General features: G+C 50.1%; 1 protein-coding gene across 4 annotated transcripts in view; it reads right to left on the bottom strand.

Annotated features, from left to right (window-relative positions):
• Positions 1 to 847: 847 nt before the first annotated feature.
• Positions 848 to 16,673, bottom strand: part of FHL2 (four and a half LIM domains 2) — a 65,102-nt gene continuing 49,276 nt past the window's right edge. For all 4 annotated transcript variants that reach the window (XM_015544610.2, XM_042981068.1, XM_007097766.3 and 1 more), the window contains exons 3-6: positions 14,125 to 14,299; positions 9,088 to 9,257; positions 5,999 to 6,185; positions 848 to 1,460 (exon numbers count right to left, since the gene is read on the bottom strand). In XM_015544610.2, the coding sequence (XP_015400096.2) occupies positions 1,309 to 1,460; positions 5,999 to 6,185; positions 9,088 to 9,257; positions 14,125 to 14,299 (684 nt within the window). In that variant the 3' untranslated portion in view covers positions 848 to 1,308. The remainder of the gene's footprint in view (positions 1,461 to 5,998; positions 6,186 to 9,087; positions 9,258 to 14,124; positions 14,300 to 16,673) is intronic.

Raw genomic sequence — 16,673 nt, 5'->3', positions numbered from 1 at the left:
GCTCAGTCGGTTAAGTGGCCGACTCTTGAATTTCAGCTCAGGTCATGATCTCACAACTCGTGAGTTCGAGCCCCGCATCGGCCTCTGTGCTCGCAGTGCAGAGCCTGCTTGGGATTCTCTCTCCTCCTCTCTCTGCCCCTCCCCTGCTCTCTCTCTGTCTCAAAAATAAATAAAAATGTTAAAAAATTTTAAAAAGAAAGAAAGGAAGGAAGAAAGAAAGAAGAAAGAAGAAAGAAAGAAAAAGAAAGAAAGAAAAGAAAAAAGAAAGAAAAACCCCAGTGGGCACCTGGGTGGCTCAGTCAGTTAAGTGTCTGATTCTTGATTTCGGGCCAGGCCATGATCTCACTGTTTGTGAGTTTGAGCCCCTCCTCTGGCTCTGTGTTGACAGTGTGGAGCCTGCTTGGGATTCTCGTTCTCTCCCTCTCTCTCTGCCCCTCACGCTCACTCTCTTTCAAAAGTAAACAAACTTGAAAAGAGTCCCTCCCTTTACTGCTTGCATCCTCTCTCTCTTTCTCTAAAAAGAAAAAGTGCCCCCCCCCCCCAACTGCCTTCACTGTCATTAGTTCATTTTCTGCTGCTCATATTCTGGAGTTTATGCTGCTGCATCCAATGCAGAGCAAGAGAATTTGGGAGAGAGGCACAAAGAGAAGGTAGCAAGAGAGAGGCTGTGCTGCTGACTGAAGGCCTTCTTTGCACTGAAAGGTGTGATGTAATTTCAGTGAACGCTGACCCAGCCCGTCTGAACGTGCACTTCATACAGCGATCAGCGGAACATACGATAAAGCATTTTATACCGCGGTGCTCAGAACTTCAGTGTTTAATCATTGTTTCACACGCTGTGTGGCCATTTTGTTCTGGATAACTTTATTGTAAGCTGTATAATCTTGCTTTAGGGCTTACATGACAGGAAGTTACATACTTGTAAATACCTACTCTGCATTATCTCGTGTGGTTTGGGAAACTCGAGTTCGTGACATGTTAATTGCACTTAAAAATTAAATACGCAGTGAAAGAAAGATACATTTACAAAGCTGTCATTCGAAAGGATTTTTGCACTTGGATTTGCCTTGCTTGATTACAAAACTCCAAAACCAGCTACCCACTGAGGGTTTACACAGGGGTTTCCTCCTTCCCCGGGACTGAACTAGTACAAAGGATTAAAGGGTTTAAACAAACGTGGATATCACTGAGAAAAGCACAAGAGGAGAGTCTCAACGCGGCCGGTGGAGACCAGACACAATACTGCCTGGCTGAGAAGGAGAGCGTACATAAATCCGTGAGTGTCGCCAGCAGTCAGCGGTGTGGACTTCAGATGTCTTTCCCACAGTCCGGGCACAGGATGTCGTCTCTTTCTGTGAGGAAGCCTCGCCCCACCAGGGAGAGGGAGCACTTCTTGCAGTTAAAACAGTCGTTGTGCCACTGTCGCTCCTCAAAGGAGATGTACTTTGTGCCACCCAGTCCTGTGAACAGACAAGAAAGAACACCGGGGGCGGGGGGTGGGGGGAGGACATTGCTAGTCAGAAGCAGGCTCCTGGCCCTGCAGGAGGAATTCTGGTTTGCTCCCGTCTCAAAGCTGGATTGTGCAGTCCGGGGAGTGGGGAGTGCGAGTTCTAACGACTGGGTGCCGGGGGTCCACGTGGGAATCAGACACCCCGCACAGCCTTGAGGGGTTCACAAACCTCAGCAGGAGCAGGTACATAAACTGGCTCCAGATCTGTGTGATCAGTGCTATACTTACGAAGAGCCCACTGTGTGTGTGTGTGTGTGTGTGTGTGTCCCATCGGAAGGAAACTCCAGGAGACCGGTCGCTGATTTCTCTTGTTCCTTCGCTGGGTGCCTCCTGTCTGGAGCTCAAATAGTTTGTGATTTGATGAAGTGCTGAAGGGTGGGGGGAGAAGGGGCATAGGCTAATTTTCTCTGGAATGGCCAGGAAAGGCCTCACAAAAGAAACGGTATGTGTATGTGGGTGTGGACATTTCTTGCGGTGGGAATATCAGGAGATAAGCTACGGCAGCATGAACTTCGGTGTGAGAGGTGGAAAGTGGGCTGCTAAGGTGGGTGGGGGCACATTATGATGTGTGGGCAGTAAACCACCTGATACTTTAAGCAAGAAAAGTGGTAAGTCAGTTCGGCGCTTGACTCTTGTTTGAGGACTACTTCTTATCAAATGTTTAAGGTACACTGGCCACCTATTAAAATACGGTCGCTCTGTGCTGTCACTGAGCCACCTGGAATAAAACGGAATGAAATACACAGGGTCATTCACAGTTGTGATCGAGGGGCACCTGGGTGGCTCGGTCAGTTAAGCATCCGACTCCTGGTTCTTGCTCAGGTCATGATCTCACAGTTCGTGAGTTCAACGCCCACGTTGGGTTCTGTGCTGATAGTGCGGAGCCTGCTTGAGATTCTCTCTCTCTCCCTCTGCTTCTGCCTCTCTCTTTCTCTCTCTCAAAATAAATAAACTTAAAAAAAAAAGTTTGTGATTGATTCTGGTGAAATCTGGATCATGAATTCTAATTACAAAGAGTTCTTTGTAGAAATAGTGGTTCAATCTACCCCAGTAAAAAGAAAGTAACCACACTGACTGCTCCATTTATAATGGTTTGAAGTCCATTATAATAACATAGAGAGCATGAGAAGTCTGTAATTCACTCAACGGCTAGTTCCTTTTGTAACTTAATTGGCTAGGTTGGCTTGGGGCATTAAGTCCTTTCACCTGGGGGAGACTTATGAGCTAATCCCCCTCAGCTAATTAGACACCAGTTCTGTGCTCCTTCTAATGCCTCTCTAGCCCTGCGGAGGGTGGGGTATGCACTAGGAAAGCTTTTTGACTCTTTTCCTGAACACCCCATAGCTTTAAAAGCAGAGGTATACTGGGGGTGCCTGAGTGGCTCAGTGGGCTGAGCGTCTGACTTCGGCTCGGGTCATGATCTCGTGGTTTGTGGGTTCGAGCCCCGCGTCGGGCTCTGTGCTGACGGCTCGCAGCCTGGAGCCTGCTTCGGATTCTGTGTCTCCCTCTCTCTCTCTGCCCCTCCCCTGCTCACGCTCTGTCTCTCCCTCTCAAAAATAAAATAAAAAAAATTAAAAGCAGAGGTATCCTGAATATGCAATGTTACTAAAACGCTGATTGCCTTTACTAATACTAGACCTGTAAGGGGGCTGTGGTCGCAGAGTGCATGCCCTGGCCCTGCGGCAGAACCAAGCCAGTGATTTAGGCCCAAGGGTCTCAAACTTTGCTGCAGATCTGAATCACCCGGGAAGCTTTTCAAAATCCTACCACCTTTCATAGCCCCTACCAATTAAATCATAACCCAGGCAGCAGTAACTGTTTAAGCTTCCCAGGCGTTTCACATATGCACCCATGTTTAAAAACCAGAGGCTCAGGCAACCCTTTAACTTGATTCAGGGGCGGGGGCTGCAGAACAGTTAGAAGGTACATGTGTTTCTTCTCGGCACTGAGCGAACTGAAGAGGATGAAGAAGGATGTTAGCGTAGGAGCTATGCTGGGTGCTGTCCCAGGTGGATTAGAAACTCCACGGTTGCCTTGAAATGCCAATCAATGGGGCAGGTCACAGAAATGAGAGCCAAAAGCAGCCCAAGGAGGACGAATCCTTCTAAAGGCAAGAGGTACATACGTCAACTCTCATTATTTGAGGTTTGCGGCCAATGGCACCATGGCTCCGGCCTGAAGGAAGCTCATCTAACACGTGTTATTTTCTCCATATGAGAGCCTTCCCGCACTCAGGAACACAGACAGCACATCTGCATTGCCCCCTGGGGGCTATTTTAAGCAGCGAAATTGCCAACAAAAAGCACCAAAATGCTAACGACATGGCACTAAACAGACCACGACATGGCACTAAACAGGTCATGGTTATAGTATGCTAGTCGAAAACAAGGCAGAGCGTCAACCTCGTTCCGCCTCCATTGGGGGTGCATGTGACGTGGTGTTGATTTGGGACTTTCAAACAAAGGTCAGTGAATTTGCAGATACGGACTCAGAGTAACGAGGACTGTGCGCATGTGTGGATTTAGCATCACTGCACATAGGATGTGCAGTGATTTATTTGCAAAAATCATTTAGATTTTGCTGACAAGAAAAAGTGCTGAGTAAGGATCTATTAAAAACCGAATCTAAATGCACAATCTCCTGCAAATGGGGATTCGGCTAAAAGTACATTTCAGCTGCAACTTCGAAGTTCCTCCGTAGGTTCCAGAACATTACTCTCTGCACTTCAGAGAAGCAACGCTCCTCACTGTTTTCCTAGTGGTGTTTCTGTTTTTCAGTGCTACCAGGGGAATAATGACACATATCTGATACTTTCTATTTCAAAGCGCTTTTAGCTAGATTATATTGCTTCATGAAGCCTAATTTTATTGTTTTAAAATTTTTGTTAACATTTATTTATTTTTAAGAGACAGAGAGAGACAGAGGATGAGCAGGGTTGGGGCAGAGAGAGAGGGAGACACAGAATCTGAAGCAGGCTCCAGGGTCTGAGCTGTCAGCACAGAGCCCGATGTGGGGCTGGAACTCACGAACTGTGAGATCATGACCTGAGCTGAAGTCGGATGCCCAACCAACTGAGCCACCCAGGGGCCCCATATGAAGCCTAATTTTATAAACATTTACTTCCACAGATGTTACTGTAAAAACAGTATTCAAGATTAATCTGTTGGATCAATCAAAAGACTGCTTTTCTTCTCTCTACATGATTCTAAGGGGGCAATCTGGTATATATGGCTGGAATCGAATTAACAGAAAAATTTAAATGTTGGACTTCTTTACATTTTAATTTCATATGGAAATACGAGCTCTGGATTACGCATCAAGGATTATTTTAGTGACCTGGGGCTTCCTACATCGGGTGAGCTGGCTGAGTTAGATGCACTCAGTTCTAGGGCCGCTTGGGTGGCTCAGTCGGTTAAGCGTCCCACTCTTGGCTTCGGCTCAGGTCATGATCTTGCAGTTTCGTAAGTTCGAGCCCCGTGTCAGGCTCTGCGCTGGCAGTGTGGGATTCGCTCTCTAGCCCTCTCTCTCTGCCCCTTCCCCACTCAGGTTCTCTCTCTCAAATAAATAAACGTAAAAAAAAAAAAAAAAAAAAAAAAAGGTGCATTTAGATGCACTCAGCTCCAGACCCCAGGAAAAAGAAAGTCACGGACAAGCACACAGGAGTTGTGAAATCTGTCTGTGTGATTACACTGCAAAGCTACACAGGGACGCCATTTGGCCACGCAGCTATATTTACATTACACGTGTCTGCCATCTGCCACTGACAGGGATCAGCCAGTCACCCGAACGTAGCAGAGCTGGGAATCCCAGGTCACGGAACTTTTCCTCTGTCAGTCTGGAATTTTCACGGTTCCCTCCGGCCCAGTCACTGATTCGTGTGGTGATGCGTGGTGAACATTTACAGGACTTGAGTCTGACCAGCCATCTGTCCTCCACGCTCCATTTCCCGGCACGTCTAACCGTTTAGTACAATGCCAGCCAGACTTTGGGCTCTTGCTCTGTGGGAGCCTTTGGGGGCTAAGGGAGAACCGCCTCGAACACTGCCCTCTGCCCTCGTGAAGCTATGCCCTGGTGGTAGACAAGTCCCTCGAAGATGCCAGGGAGCACCTTTAGAAACACAGGGAGAGGCTCGCCTGGAAATGCCAGTTTCGTTGTGCCTCTCCGGGTGCCATAGACTCACAGACTGCTATGTGGAGATAACCCAACCAAAAGCAGAAATAACAGACCTCTTGAGAACAGGCCGTATGGGTTTCAGTGATCAGGTGAGCTAGAGGGGCAGCGTCCCCTGCCGAAGTGGCCCCAGTGTAACGAGGACAGGAAAGCAAGAGAGGCAGAAAGTGTCGGCCTGTTCAGAACCTCAGCGAGGCCCGGAGTCTTGGTAGGTAAACATATTCGGGGGCCAAAGTCCGGTATCTTGTCCATCCCTGGGATGGCTGAGTGAGGGAGAGCAGGTGGCCGTGCGTGAGTGGGGGCCTGGGGGACACTCACCGCTGATGGGGTTGGTGCAGCCGGCGCACTTCTTGGCGTACAAGTCACAGAAGCAGCTCAGGCAGTAGGCGAACTCGTCCCGGGACGTGAAGCGCTGCCCCGACAGCGGCTTCTTGCAGGCTGTGCACACAAAGCATTCCCGGTGCCAGGGCTGTTCCCGGTACGTGACGCCTCCCGTGGTGATAGGCTGCAGGAGGCAGGAGGCAGAGGCTCAGGTTCCCGAGGCCTCACGGCCTCCGGGGGATGTGACGTCCCCATCCAGAGCACGGCTGGTGTTGGCTAAAGGTCACCCAGAAACGGCTCCCCTGACTTGACAGTCGCTCTGGACTCCCCCTCTGTATACTCTCAGTGCAGTGCTGCGGATCCCAGCCGTGACCTCAGCCCCTCGGGATGCTGGGGCATCTGAAGGTACAGGTGCCACAAGGCAGCTCCGCGTGGCCGCTGTGCAAGGGGCCGTGCTGGGGAGGGGTGCGGCCAGAGGCGGCCTCAAGGAGACTCAGATGTGAACTCTCACCCTTCCCCTCACCAGCCCTGTGCCCGCGGGCAGGTCATGTGCAAAGCTCCCCGCGCCTCCCTCTGGGTGCTAAACTTGCAAACACCACTTACAACGCGGTTCCTAGTGGTGGAAGACGGGAGAGGCCTGGACACCGTGGGCCCGGTGCCCACCGAGGCTGCAGTCAGGGGCGGCCCCCTGGACAGAGCGGGGGGACAATGCGCCCAGGGCCTGCCTTCTCACGCCGTCCTGCCGCTAAGAATGCAGTGAGAAGCCACATGTGATAGAACTGGTCATCAACACCTCAACTTTACTCAGTGTTTTTCTTTTCATGTTGTTGCTTTTCGTATTTATTTCAACAGTGGACGAGGGACGGGCGGGTCTCAGCTCCACAGAACCATGGAGAATGGAGTGGAGACACCTGCCCTTGGCAGGTTCATGCATCTTGTTTCTGTAACGTGGCCCCATCATCCACTGCCACCTCTCGTCCTTACAGTCAGGACAGTCTTGTCCTCGAGCAGCGGGTTTGAACTGCGCGGGTCCACATCTATGTGGATCTCTTTCGATCAACACGGTATGGTACTGTCAATGTATTTTCCCTTAGAATTTTCTGAATAACATGGTCTTTGCTCTAGCTTACTTTCTTGTAATAACATAGTATACGATCCATATAACATACAACATATGTGTTAATCGAGGATTTAGGTCATCAGTAAGGCTTCTGGTCAACCTCAGGCTATTAGTAGGTAAGTTTTTGGGGAGTCAAAAGTTTTATGTGGATTTTCAACTTGCACAGGGGGGTTGGTACCCCTAATCCCCGTGTTGTTCAAGGCTCAACTGTATAAAGACCTTGAAATAATACAGATATCATTTTCATTTTACAGATGAACAAAACTGAGACCTGGAGAAATTAAGCCACTTGCCTGAGAATTCATAGCTAAAGACAAAGCAGGTGCCAGTGTTTAGGACTCCCTTTATCATATCTTTTCATTAAACTATAAAGCATTACTGATCTTCCTATAAATTTCACCACTAGGGGGCACCTGGGTGGCTCAGTCAGTTAAGAGTCTGTCTTTGGCTAAGGTCATGATCTCACGGTTTGTGGATTCGAGCCCCACATAGGGCTCTGTGCTGACAGCTCAGAGCCTGGAGCCTACTTTGGATTCTGTGTCTCCCTCTCTCTCTGTCCCTCTCCCACTCGCGCTCTGTCTCTCTCTCTCAAGAATAAATAAATATTAAAAAAAATTTTTTTTTTTTTTAATTTCATCGTTGGAACAGGACTTATGCAAAGTATACTCTGTTGCAAGGTATCTATGTGAATGCAGAAGGCATGTGTGTATGTAAGAGGTTTGCTCAGGATGAAACACACATCCTTCTCCTCTCTGCGTCTGGACTCCGGGTCCCATGCCCCCACCCCACATCCCCACGCGGCTAGCTCTGACATGCTCAGCACAGGGTCACTCTCTCAGAGCACCCCTCCCTCAACACCAGCCTGGCTCCCACCCCTCAGGTTAGCTCACGTCCTCCCAGTACACACTCTGTTAAACTCTGTTCTCCTCCAAAGCCCACTTGGCAGTAAGTACTCAAATATTTGCCGCTGGACTGCATCTCCCCCCCACCGGGCCCTGGTAGCCTTGGGTGCCTACTTCACTACAGGAGTGATGGATGTTTCTGGCATGAATGCTGTCATGTGTCCTGATGAACACACACAGGGCCGTGCTGCCCAGAGGATGTGTTACCATCACTTCTGCAACCAAACGCAGTGATGAAGGTTGGGAGGAAAAGAGGGGAAGAAAAGCAAATCACATGAACTTTCCTTCGCTCTTGGTGGGAAAGAGCAAACCAAACAAAAAAGGGAGAGAGCGGAGAAGAAGCTTCCTGAAATAAACACGGGAATGAGAGTTCCAGCTAAGGAGGAAGGAATAAACAGTAGATAAATAGTATAACCAGAAGAGCGGAAATCGGGAGACGTGGAATTTAAAGTGGTAATAAAAACAAACAAAACAAACAAACCAGGACAGAAATAAAACCTTAGGAAATGAGAAAGAAAGGCTGAAAGGGAGTTAGAAATACTGCGCCCTTTGAAAAGTGCCGCAGGCGGAGACCAGGCTGGGCCCCCAAAGGCCCAACAGCAGAGTTGGTAAAGGGGCCGGAGCCAAAGAGGGTCTGCAAGCGCTCGGGGCACAACTTCCCTCCGTTTCTCACATCCCTCCCTCCCTCCCACTAGGGTTATTAGCAGCTGGTTTCTTGTCTACTGGTGGAAAGCGAGCATATCAGGACAGCTCTGGGACAGTAAGTTTTCCTCCCCTTTAACATGAAGCCATAAACGGGGGCAAATCTTGGACAATGCTGTCGGAGGGAGGCGACCAGGATTTTTCTCTCAGGTCACAGGGGCACTCATGTCCTTGAAAGAAGGACCGGGACGGGGGTCCGTCCAGCGGGTAAAATGCACATGCGCTCGTGAGGATTTTGCAAGACTCTTGTGCCATTCCAGTCTTACAGGTGTCTGTCTGTCCGGGGAGGGAGGACTCCCAGCCAGGGGCCGTGGAGGCAGACCGAATGGAGCGCGCAAGGTCCGAGGGAGCATGACAGATACCTTTTTACACTGAACACACTGCAAGGCATACTGTTTCTCATAGCAGGGCACGCAGAAGTTCTGGTTGTCCTTAGGGATGAAGCTCTTGGTGCCAATTGGCTGCTGGCAGCGATGGCAGATGAAGCAGGTCTCGTGCCAGCTGCTGTCCTTGTACTCCATCTTGCGGGTACCTGTCATGAGAGTCCAGAAGAAGCAGCAAAGAGCAGAGTTGACAACACGACCGGCTCGGGGCCCCTACGATCTGCATTGAGAACCTGCCACCATCTGGCTTTGGGGCTGTAGGAAGTCACTTCAGCTCTCAGAGGCTCGCCTCTTAAGTGGGAATGTTTTGGAGAGGGCGGGGACTTTGTCTTTTGGTTCACTGGCATACACCCCACTTCTAGAACAGTCTCTGTGCATACTTGGGATTTATTTGTCCAGCAGGGTGGTTATGAACATTAACTGGAACAAGTATTTGTCTCTGTCTCTCAGCACTGCATAATAGAAAGAGAAATCTGGCATAGCTCAGACCAATCCCGGATGGAGTGAGATTCCCAGAGCCCGGGGGCCCGTGAACGAACACCCTTCGGCTCTCCAACGGGATGGAAATTGGTGGGGTGTAAATGAACCTAGAGTCTCAAGCCTGATTCAGTGAGGAGCCTCCACGTCGCTCACTTTATGTGACCTGCTGTGTAAATAAACCAAGCTGTGATGTGTCGTAGTGGTTTTATGCACTGCACTGAGCACTATCATTAAAAGCCAAACGTAACACTCATACGTTCCATTTTGCGATTTTCTGATCTTATCTTGTGACATCCCATTTCCTTTCGAATGGCTGTTATCATTTGATAGGTTTACGTGATTTCTTCGAGTAGATTAAGAAGTCTAGAGAACGGAAATGCTGTTTGGTTCACCGCCCCCCCCCCCCCCCCCCCACCACACCACCAAGCTGGATTCAGAGCCAATGTTCGGTATTTGTTGACTGATGTTTCCCCGTACTTTTCTCAGAAAATAAAAGGGCGTGTGTTTACAGAAAGAGATGATTCAAGACAGATTGTATGCAAGAGCCCTTTGCATGCAGCAGAAGGTAAGTTTTGGGGGGACAGGAGGGTAGGGGGTGAAAAACAAGAAAAGGGCTCCAAATATCGGAGCTAGCGCCCGGGGCCAGTGCGCTACGTAGGGCCTGCGCGCACAGTCTCAGCCACCCGCATTTAAGAATTGAAGGTTTACTGGAGCACAGCCACACCCATTCATTTATTTCAATTGTCTACGGATGCTTCATCCTACAATGGCAGAAAGGAGCTGTGACAAAGTGTGGGCTTCAGGGCCCCAAGTATTTGATTCATTCTGGTAACCTGTTGGCCAACCCATGGGCTCACTGAAAGTTTGCAGTTGTAGAAGGAAGGGCGCATAAGTTGCACTTCAACGTGGGATCAGAGCATGGCGGGGGCGCGGGGTGGTTAGGCTGGGAGCAGGACTGCCAGCTTTGAACCAGGATGGCCTCATGCTGGCATCAGGCAGGCAGCGTAACTCGGGCATCTAGAAACTTGACTTTAGCCTAAGTCCAAAGATAATATGGGCGAGATGACAGGCTAAGGGTTTGTGTTTTGGTCACTTCCAAGGTAGACAAAGAGATGTCCGTATCTCCAGGAATTAGGATATATGCAGAAAACCGTTGCAGGATTATTTTATTAGATGTCATTTTTGGGTCACTGTCTCAGCTTCCTGTAGTTCCCAGACAGGACATTTGGGCACTAACTCCCACAGAGTATATTAAAATATTCAGGGTAAGTATAGGCGCTGGAAGGTGGGGATGTGTGTGAGGGAATTCATGGAGGGGTACATAATGATCTTCAAAGCTATGGAACCCAATCACAGGGTGATGACCGCTGAAACAAGGAAAATTACATTCAGTGACTGAATTTCAGGTAAAAATAGAAGAATTATGATATAAATCTGGAATGATTTTCCTTGTCTCCAGGGGCTTATTTTTCCACGTATATTTTTGCCACTTGCTCTTTTTTTTAAATGTTTTTTAAAAATGTTTTTAAGTTTTGAGAGAGAGAAAGAGAGAGCGAGCGTGTGTGTAAGCTGGAGAGGAGCAGAGTGCTGTCAGCACAGAGCCCAATAGGAGGCTCGAACCCACGAACTGAGAGACCATGGCCTGAGCCAAAGCCAGACGCTCAGCTGACTGACCCACTCAGGTGCCCCTGCCACTTGCTCCTTTAATCTCTGACCTTCCCTCTGGTTAAACAGCTAAAATACCAAAGGATTTTTATCAATGAATACATGGCAGTCAGATGATCACTAAAGACCACAAGGAAGACCGTGTAAGTGCATTCTCGGCGTGTTCCAGAATAACCGTCTTATATCAACACCGGCCTCAGGGAATTGTCTTGTCTCTAGCCGGAAAGCTGGTGGGCACTCGCGGCCCAACTGGGACGGTGGGTGCGCATCTGAGAGGTACCAATTATTTACTGCAGTCACACCTGCATAGCTTGTTGTACAACATGGCCAGCAGGTGGCAGCAAACTTCCTTTTTTTCTAACAAATGCCCAGGTTCTCCGGCAGATGCCAAGTACACGGTCTTGGTCTTGGCCAAGGGGTGTTTGTTTGTTGTTGTTGTTGTTGTTCTCCTGATTCAAATAAACAAGTGAGGAGCCAGAAACGTGGTGAAGGGTTGGCAACAGTTGAGAGGCTGCTCAGAGGATTCTGCAAAATCCTCTGCGAACAGAGGCTCGCTGTGGTTTGTGACAGACTCTAGTTTCCTGACTACTTTGGGAAGTTAACTTTTGTCAGGGTTGTGGCCAGTGGGCGGGTTTGTCAGTTAGTACCCGCCTCTTGTTCTGTGTATCTAAGGTCGTTGCAAAAGGTACGCTGATGATCTGTACTCCTAGTCATCTTGATTTGGTAGCCCTTTAAAAAATGGAACCAAAGCAAGGAAGGTCGTGCTATGATCTAGCGCTTTTCTTCTGTTTCTTTTCCCTTTCCTTTTCTTTTTTCTTTCTTTTTTCTTTCCTTTCCTTTTCCTTTCTTTTCTTTATCTCCTTTTCCCTCTCCCTCCCCTCCCCCCTTCCCTTACCACTCCCCCCCTCCCCCACCACCTTTCCACCAAGCTTTTTCCAGACACTCTGACTTTGGTGCTGAGTCCACTTCCTCTGCCAGAAGTGCCCTTTTCTGACTTCTCCAGGGGTGAAACTCAGCTCATCCTTCAAGAGTACTCACATGCGACATCCCCGGGGCCCCTTCCTGACTCCTCTGCTCTGGGTCCACCATAGCGGGTAGGAGCCAGGCTTCTCTAGTGAAGTCTCCGTGAGGGGCAATGATCAGTGGAAAGTCAAAGCCAGCAAACAGCCAACCAAACCTGTCGGTTTCTAGGTTTTCCCTGAGAACCGATGGTTCAGGGAAGGAGTGCCGAAGTGAGGGGGAAGCCGGGACAGACATACGGTGGTGGTATAAAACAGTATCTGCATGGCTGGTTTTGAATTTAAAGTGCAGGCGGGGGCGGGGAGACCAAGGCTCCCCCAGCTCCAAGTGGCTAAGGCCACACAGCTACTGTGCAGCAAAGCAAAGACCCTCGGGCCTGCTAGAGCTTGGACTAAACCTAGTTGATTTGGACATGATCCCAACACGTCTGTTTTGCTCTCCTTCTGGGGAGGCTGTGAGCACCTCCGTTCTGTGAAGGTTCATCCTGTGTGTCCTCTGTGACTCTACCTTCTGAGTTAACCACGAATGCCAAAGCGGAAGGAAGTCAGTGATCGTCCATACCCGTGACCTCAGGTCAGCTCTGCTGTACGTGGGCTTTGGTTTTCATTCCATGGCCCCCACGTTGGGCCCTTGCCCCACAGCTGCAGCATGGATGCATCTCTGTAAGAGGCCTTGCTCTGGGGGTTTTGTTCCTTGTAAGAGCATGGAGTTAGTTATCTCGGAGATGTATTAGCCAGAGAAATGTAGTAGGCAGGAGAAACCATCTCGTGCCCTCGCCTTTTATTTCTTATCCAATATATCTTCCTAAAATTATACTTCCTGCCCATCAGTCTCCGGCTCAAAACTCTTCAGTATCTCTTCACTGCCACAAACAAAGCAAACCAAAAATAAAAAGAAAACTCTGGGGCATGGCAAGCAGTTTTCTGCTAAAGAGTCGAGTCTGGCTCTAAATGACCTCGGGAACCCTAATTCCCATTACATGTCAGCAGGAATCCAGCTGCTGTGTGAAATACTGTGACTCAGCAGGCTACCCTGGGCTTTAAAACTTACAGGCCCTGGGTGGCTCAGTCGGTTAAGTGTCTGACTTCAGCTCAGGTCATGATCTCACGGTTTGTGGGTTTGAGCCCCACGTTGGGCTCTGTGCTGACAGCTCAGAGCCTGGAGCCTGCTTCGGATTCTGTGTCTCCTTCTTTCTTTGCCTCTCCCTTCCTTGTGCTCTCTCAGAAAAATATTTTTAAAAATTGTATACTTCAATTTAGTCTTTTGTGGTTTTTTAAATTAATTAATTATTTATTTATTACTATTACTTTAATGTTTATTTATTTTCAAGAGAGACAGAAAGCAGAGTGTGAGCGGGGGGGGGGGGGGGGCAGAGAGAGGCAGAGAGAGGGAGACACAGAATCTGAAGCAGGCTCCAGGCTCTGAGCCGTCAGCACAGAGCCTGACAATGGGGCTCGAACTCACAAACTGCGTGTTCACTCAGTTTTTTAAAAATGAAAGACCCACAAAACAAAACAGACCAACTTGCCCCAAGAAACTTCCCCCAAGGGACACAGTCCCACCTCCCCCATCACAGACAAGCCACCTCACTACTCCTCTGACACCCGACCCAGCTGGGGTCAAGTCTGGGTCTGTTGAAAACGAATGTCTGTGTGTGTAGGACACAAAGTCCAGGAGGACAGGGGGCTCACTGCTTTGCGAGCACCCGGCCCCCGGCCCAGCGCCTGGTGCACAGCGGGGCCCCATACCCATTGCTGCAATGACCAGATTCGGACAAATTCAGCCAGTGGAAGGGCAGAAAAGGGCATGCCTGCTCTGAGGCATGGCGAGGGAGGAGGGCGTGCTCCTGACCTGGCATGATGGTCTCCTTGCATTCCTGGCACTTGGACGAGTACTGGTGGGAGTAGCAGTCCATGCAGAGCAGCTGGTCCTCCTTGGCAGCGAAGGGCTTGTCCACCAGCGAGCTCTTGCACCGCGAGCAGTGGAAACAGGCCTCGTGCCAGTGTCGGTCCTTGTAGGACAAGTCCTGCAGACCCAGAGCATGAGACAGTGAGAGGGCCAGAGCAGCCACGGCTGCTCTGCCTGACCCACGGCACGGGGCAGTCATGCAAATCCTGGGGGCAGACAGGGGCTGAAGCCTGTGGGTGTTCCTGGATCATGACCCTGCTGGTGAAATGAGGAAGGCTGGGCTTTCAGAGCAACTATTTAGATGTGTGTGTGTGAAAGAGATGCTTCCCCAAAACAAATGGATTCCCCCTCAGTATTGTCTGTAAGAAAGTGAAACACAAAACATACGACTCGTCACTGCTTCTCACTGACAGCTGGTGAGAGAAACAGAGCGCAGCCCTCAGCTCTGAGGGAGCCCAGCAAAACCAAGTGTGACAGCAGGGTCACTGGGACACCTGGCTGGACAGAGAAGCCTGGATGTAGGGAACTTCAGAAAGACAGCCACGAGGACAGGGCTCTGGTGTCACTTGGTGGGAAGCAGGTTGGGAGAGAGTTCTGGAACAGGTGGCACGGGCTGAGTGTGGACGACCCACGGACAGCAGGGAGGTGGGCACAGGGGGTCGGAGAAGGACTTCTGGGCAGAGACAGAGCATGAGCACAGCTGAGGTGTGAGTGAGAGGGGTCCTTGGCTGGAGGGACAGCCCAGGGCACCAGGCAGGAAGGTTCAAATCCAGGTCGGGACAGGAGGGCCCTTTAATGTCTGCACAGAAGTTAAGATTACCCTGAAGGCAGTGGAGGGGGCATGAGCTGTTTAAACAGGGGCGTGAAAGGCTAAGACGATGTGGGACATGTGGTGGGGGACGTACGGGGGGACAGGAAGGGGACCTCACAGAAGGCACCGCAGAGAATCAGGCCGGCTGAGGCTGTGCACGAGAGTGGGGCACACAGTCGGGAACAGATGGCAGGGGTTATTAAGAAAGCAGAATCCACGCTTTCTAGCAAAGGCTGAAAAGGAGAAATGACTCCAGGAGAGAACATCGTGTGGTCTCTGTGCTGCTCCTGACCTCACCTGAGGAATCCTAAGTAATCTCATACTTTTTTTTTTTTTTTAAGCTTGTATTCATTTATTTGAGAGAGACAAAGACAGCATGCATTGGGGAGGGGCACAGAGAGGGAGAGAGAGAATCCCAAGCAGGTTCTGAGCTGTCAGCACAGAGCCCGACGCGGGGCTCGAACGCACGAAAGCGAGATCACGACCTGAGCCAAAGTCGGATGCTCAACCGACTGAGCCACCCAGACGCTGAAAGAGTTGGGAGGTTTTAAATCATGCTATCATTGTGATAATGCTACAGAATACATGCATTTAACTTTTTTTGTTGTCGTCATGGAAAACAGTGTGGGCATAAAGAATTGAAAGCAGGAACTTGTAGACATGAGTACATCCAAAGCAGCATTGTCCACAGTCACCCAAAAGGTGGGAGAAACCCAAGTGTCCATCAACAGATCAGCGGCTAAGAAGAATGTGGTACATGCATACGATGGAATATTACCCAGCCTCAAAAAGGAAGGAGACTTTGACACAAGCTATCACGTGGAGGAACCCTGAGGACATTACGCTCAGTGAAATAAGCCAGGCGCGAAAGGACAAGTCCTGTACGACTCCACTGAGAAGAGGTACCTAGGAGTCAAATGCGCAGAACAGAAAGTAGAGCGGCGGCTGCTAGGGCCTGGGGGAGGAGGGACGGGGAGTTAGTGTTTCATGGGGACAGAGTTTCGGTTTTGCAGGATGAAGAGTCCCAGAGGCTGGCTGCACAACAATGTGAAGCCTCGTGGCACTTACTGAACTGCATGCTTCAACAGGGCGAAGCTGGCCTATTTTATGCTAGGTGTATTTTACCACAGTTAGAGCGATCGGTTTGGACTATTCCGTAGCAGGTGGCAAAGCCTTTTCAGATGTTAGGTGGGTGCCCCCTGTGCAGGCCAGTCACCTCAGAAAGGACTGCTGTCATGGAAAAGCTGGAAGTGTTTTCTGTGCTCCGTGAATCGCCCACCGCCTGGCTGGGAAGAGAAGCCCCGGGGAGGTCTCGAGGGCAGAAGGGAGGCCTGCTTCCCGGAAGGTGGCCAGTGGGGCTGGGGGCTGCCCTGCCCAGGGCATCCACGGCATACACACAGTGCCTACACAGCTCATTAGTGCAATGAAAAGGAAAGGAAACATGGGTTCAAGGAAACTTGCCTTTGGGGACCGATCTTCAAACACACTGAGGGAGGGACCTCTATGGGCGACACTGCGAGAGCAAAGCCACCAGATGTCACCACGGTCCCCAGCCTGCTCAGCGAGTACCCAGATAGGAGGAAAGAGCAGCGGAGTGGTCAACGTGCACGGACAGTCGTGGGAAAAGCTGCTTTAAATGTGCTTGGGGCTCCGAAGCACCGCAGAAGCCCAGTTTTTCTAT

This window comes from Panthera tigris, chromosome A3 (genome assembly GCF_018350195.1).
Source record: "Panthera tigris isolate Pti1 chromosome A3, P.tigris_Pti1_mat1.1, whole genome shotgun sequence".
NCBI lineage: Eukaryota > Metazoa > Chordata > Mammalia > Carnivora > Felidae > Panthera > Panthera tigris.
Note: the sequence above shows the minus strand (reverse complement) of the source record. Positions and strands in the feature narration are given on the sequence as shown.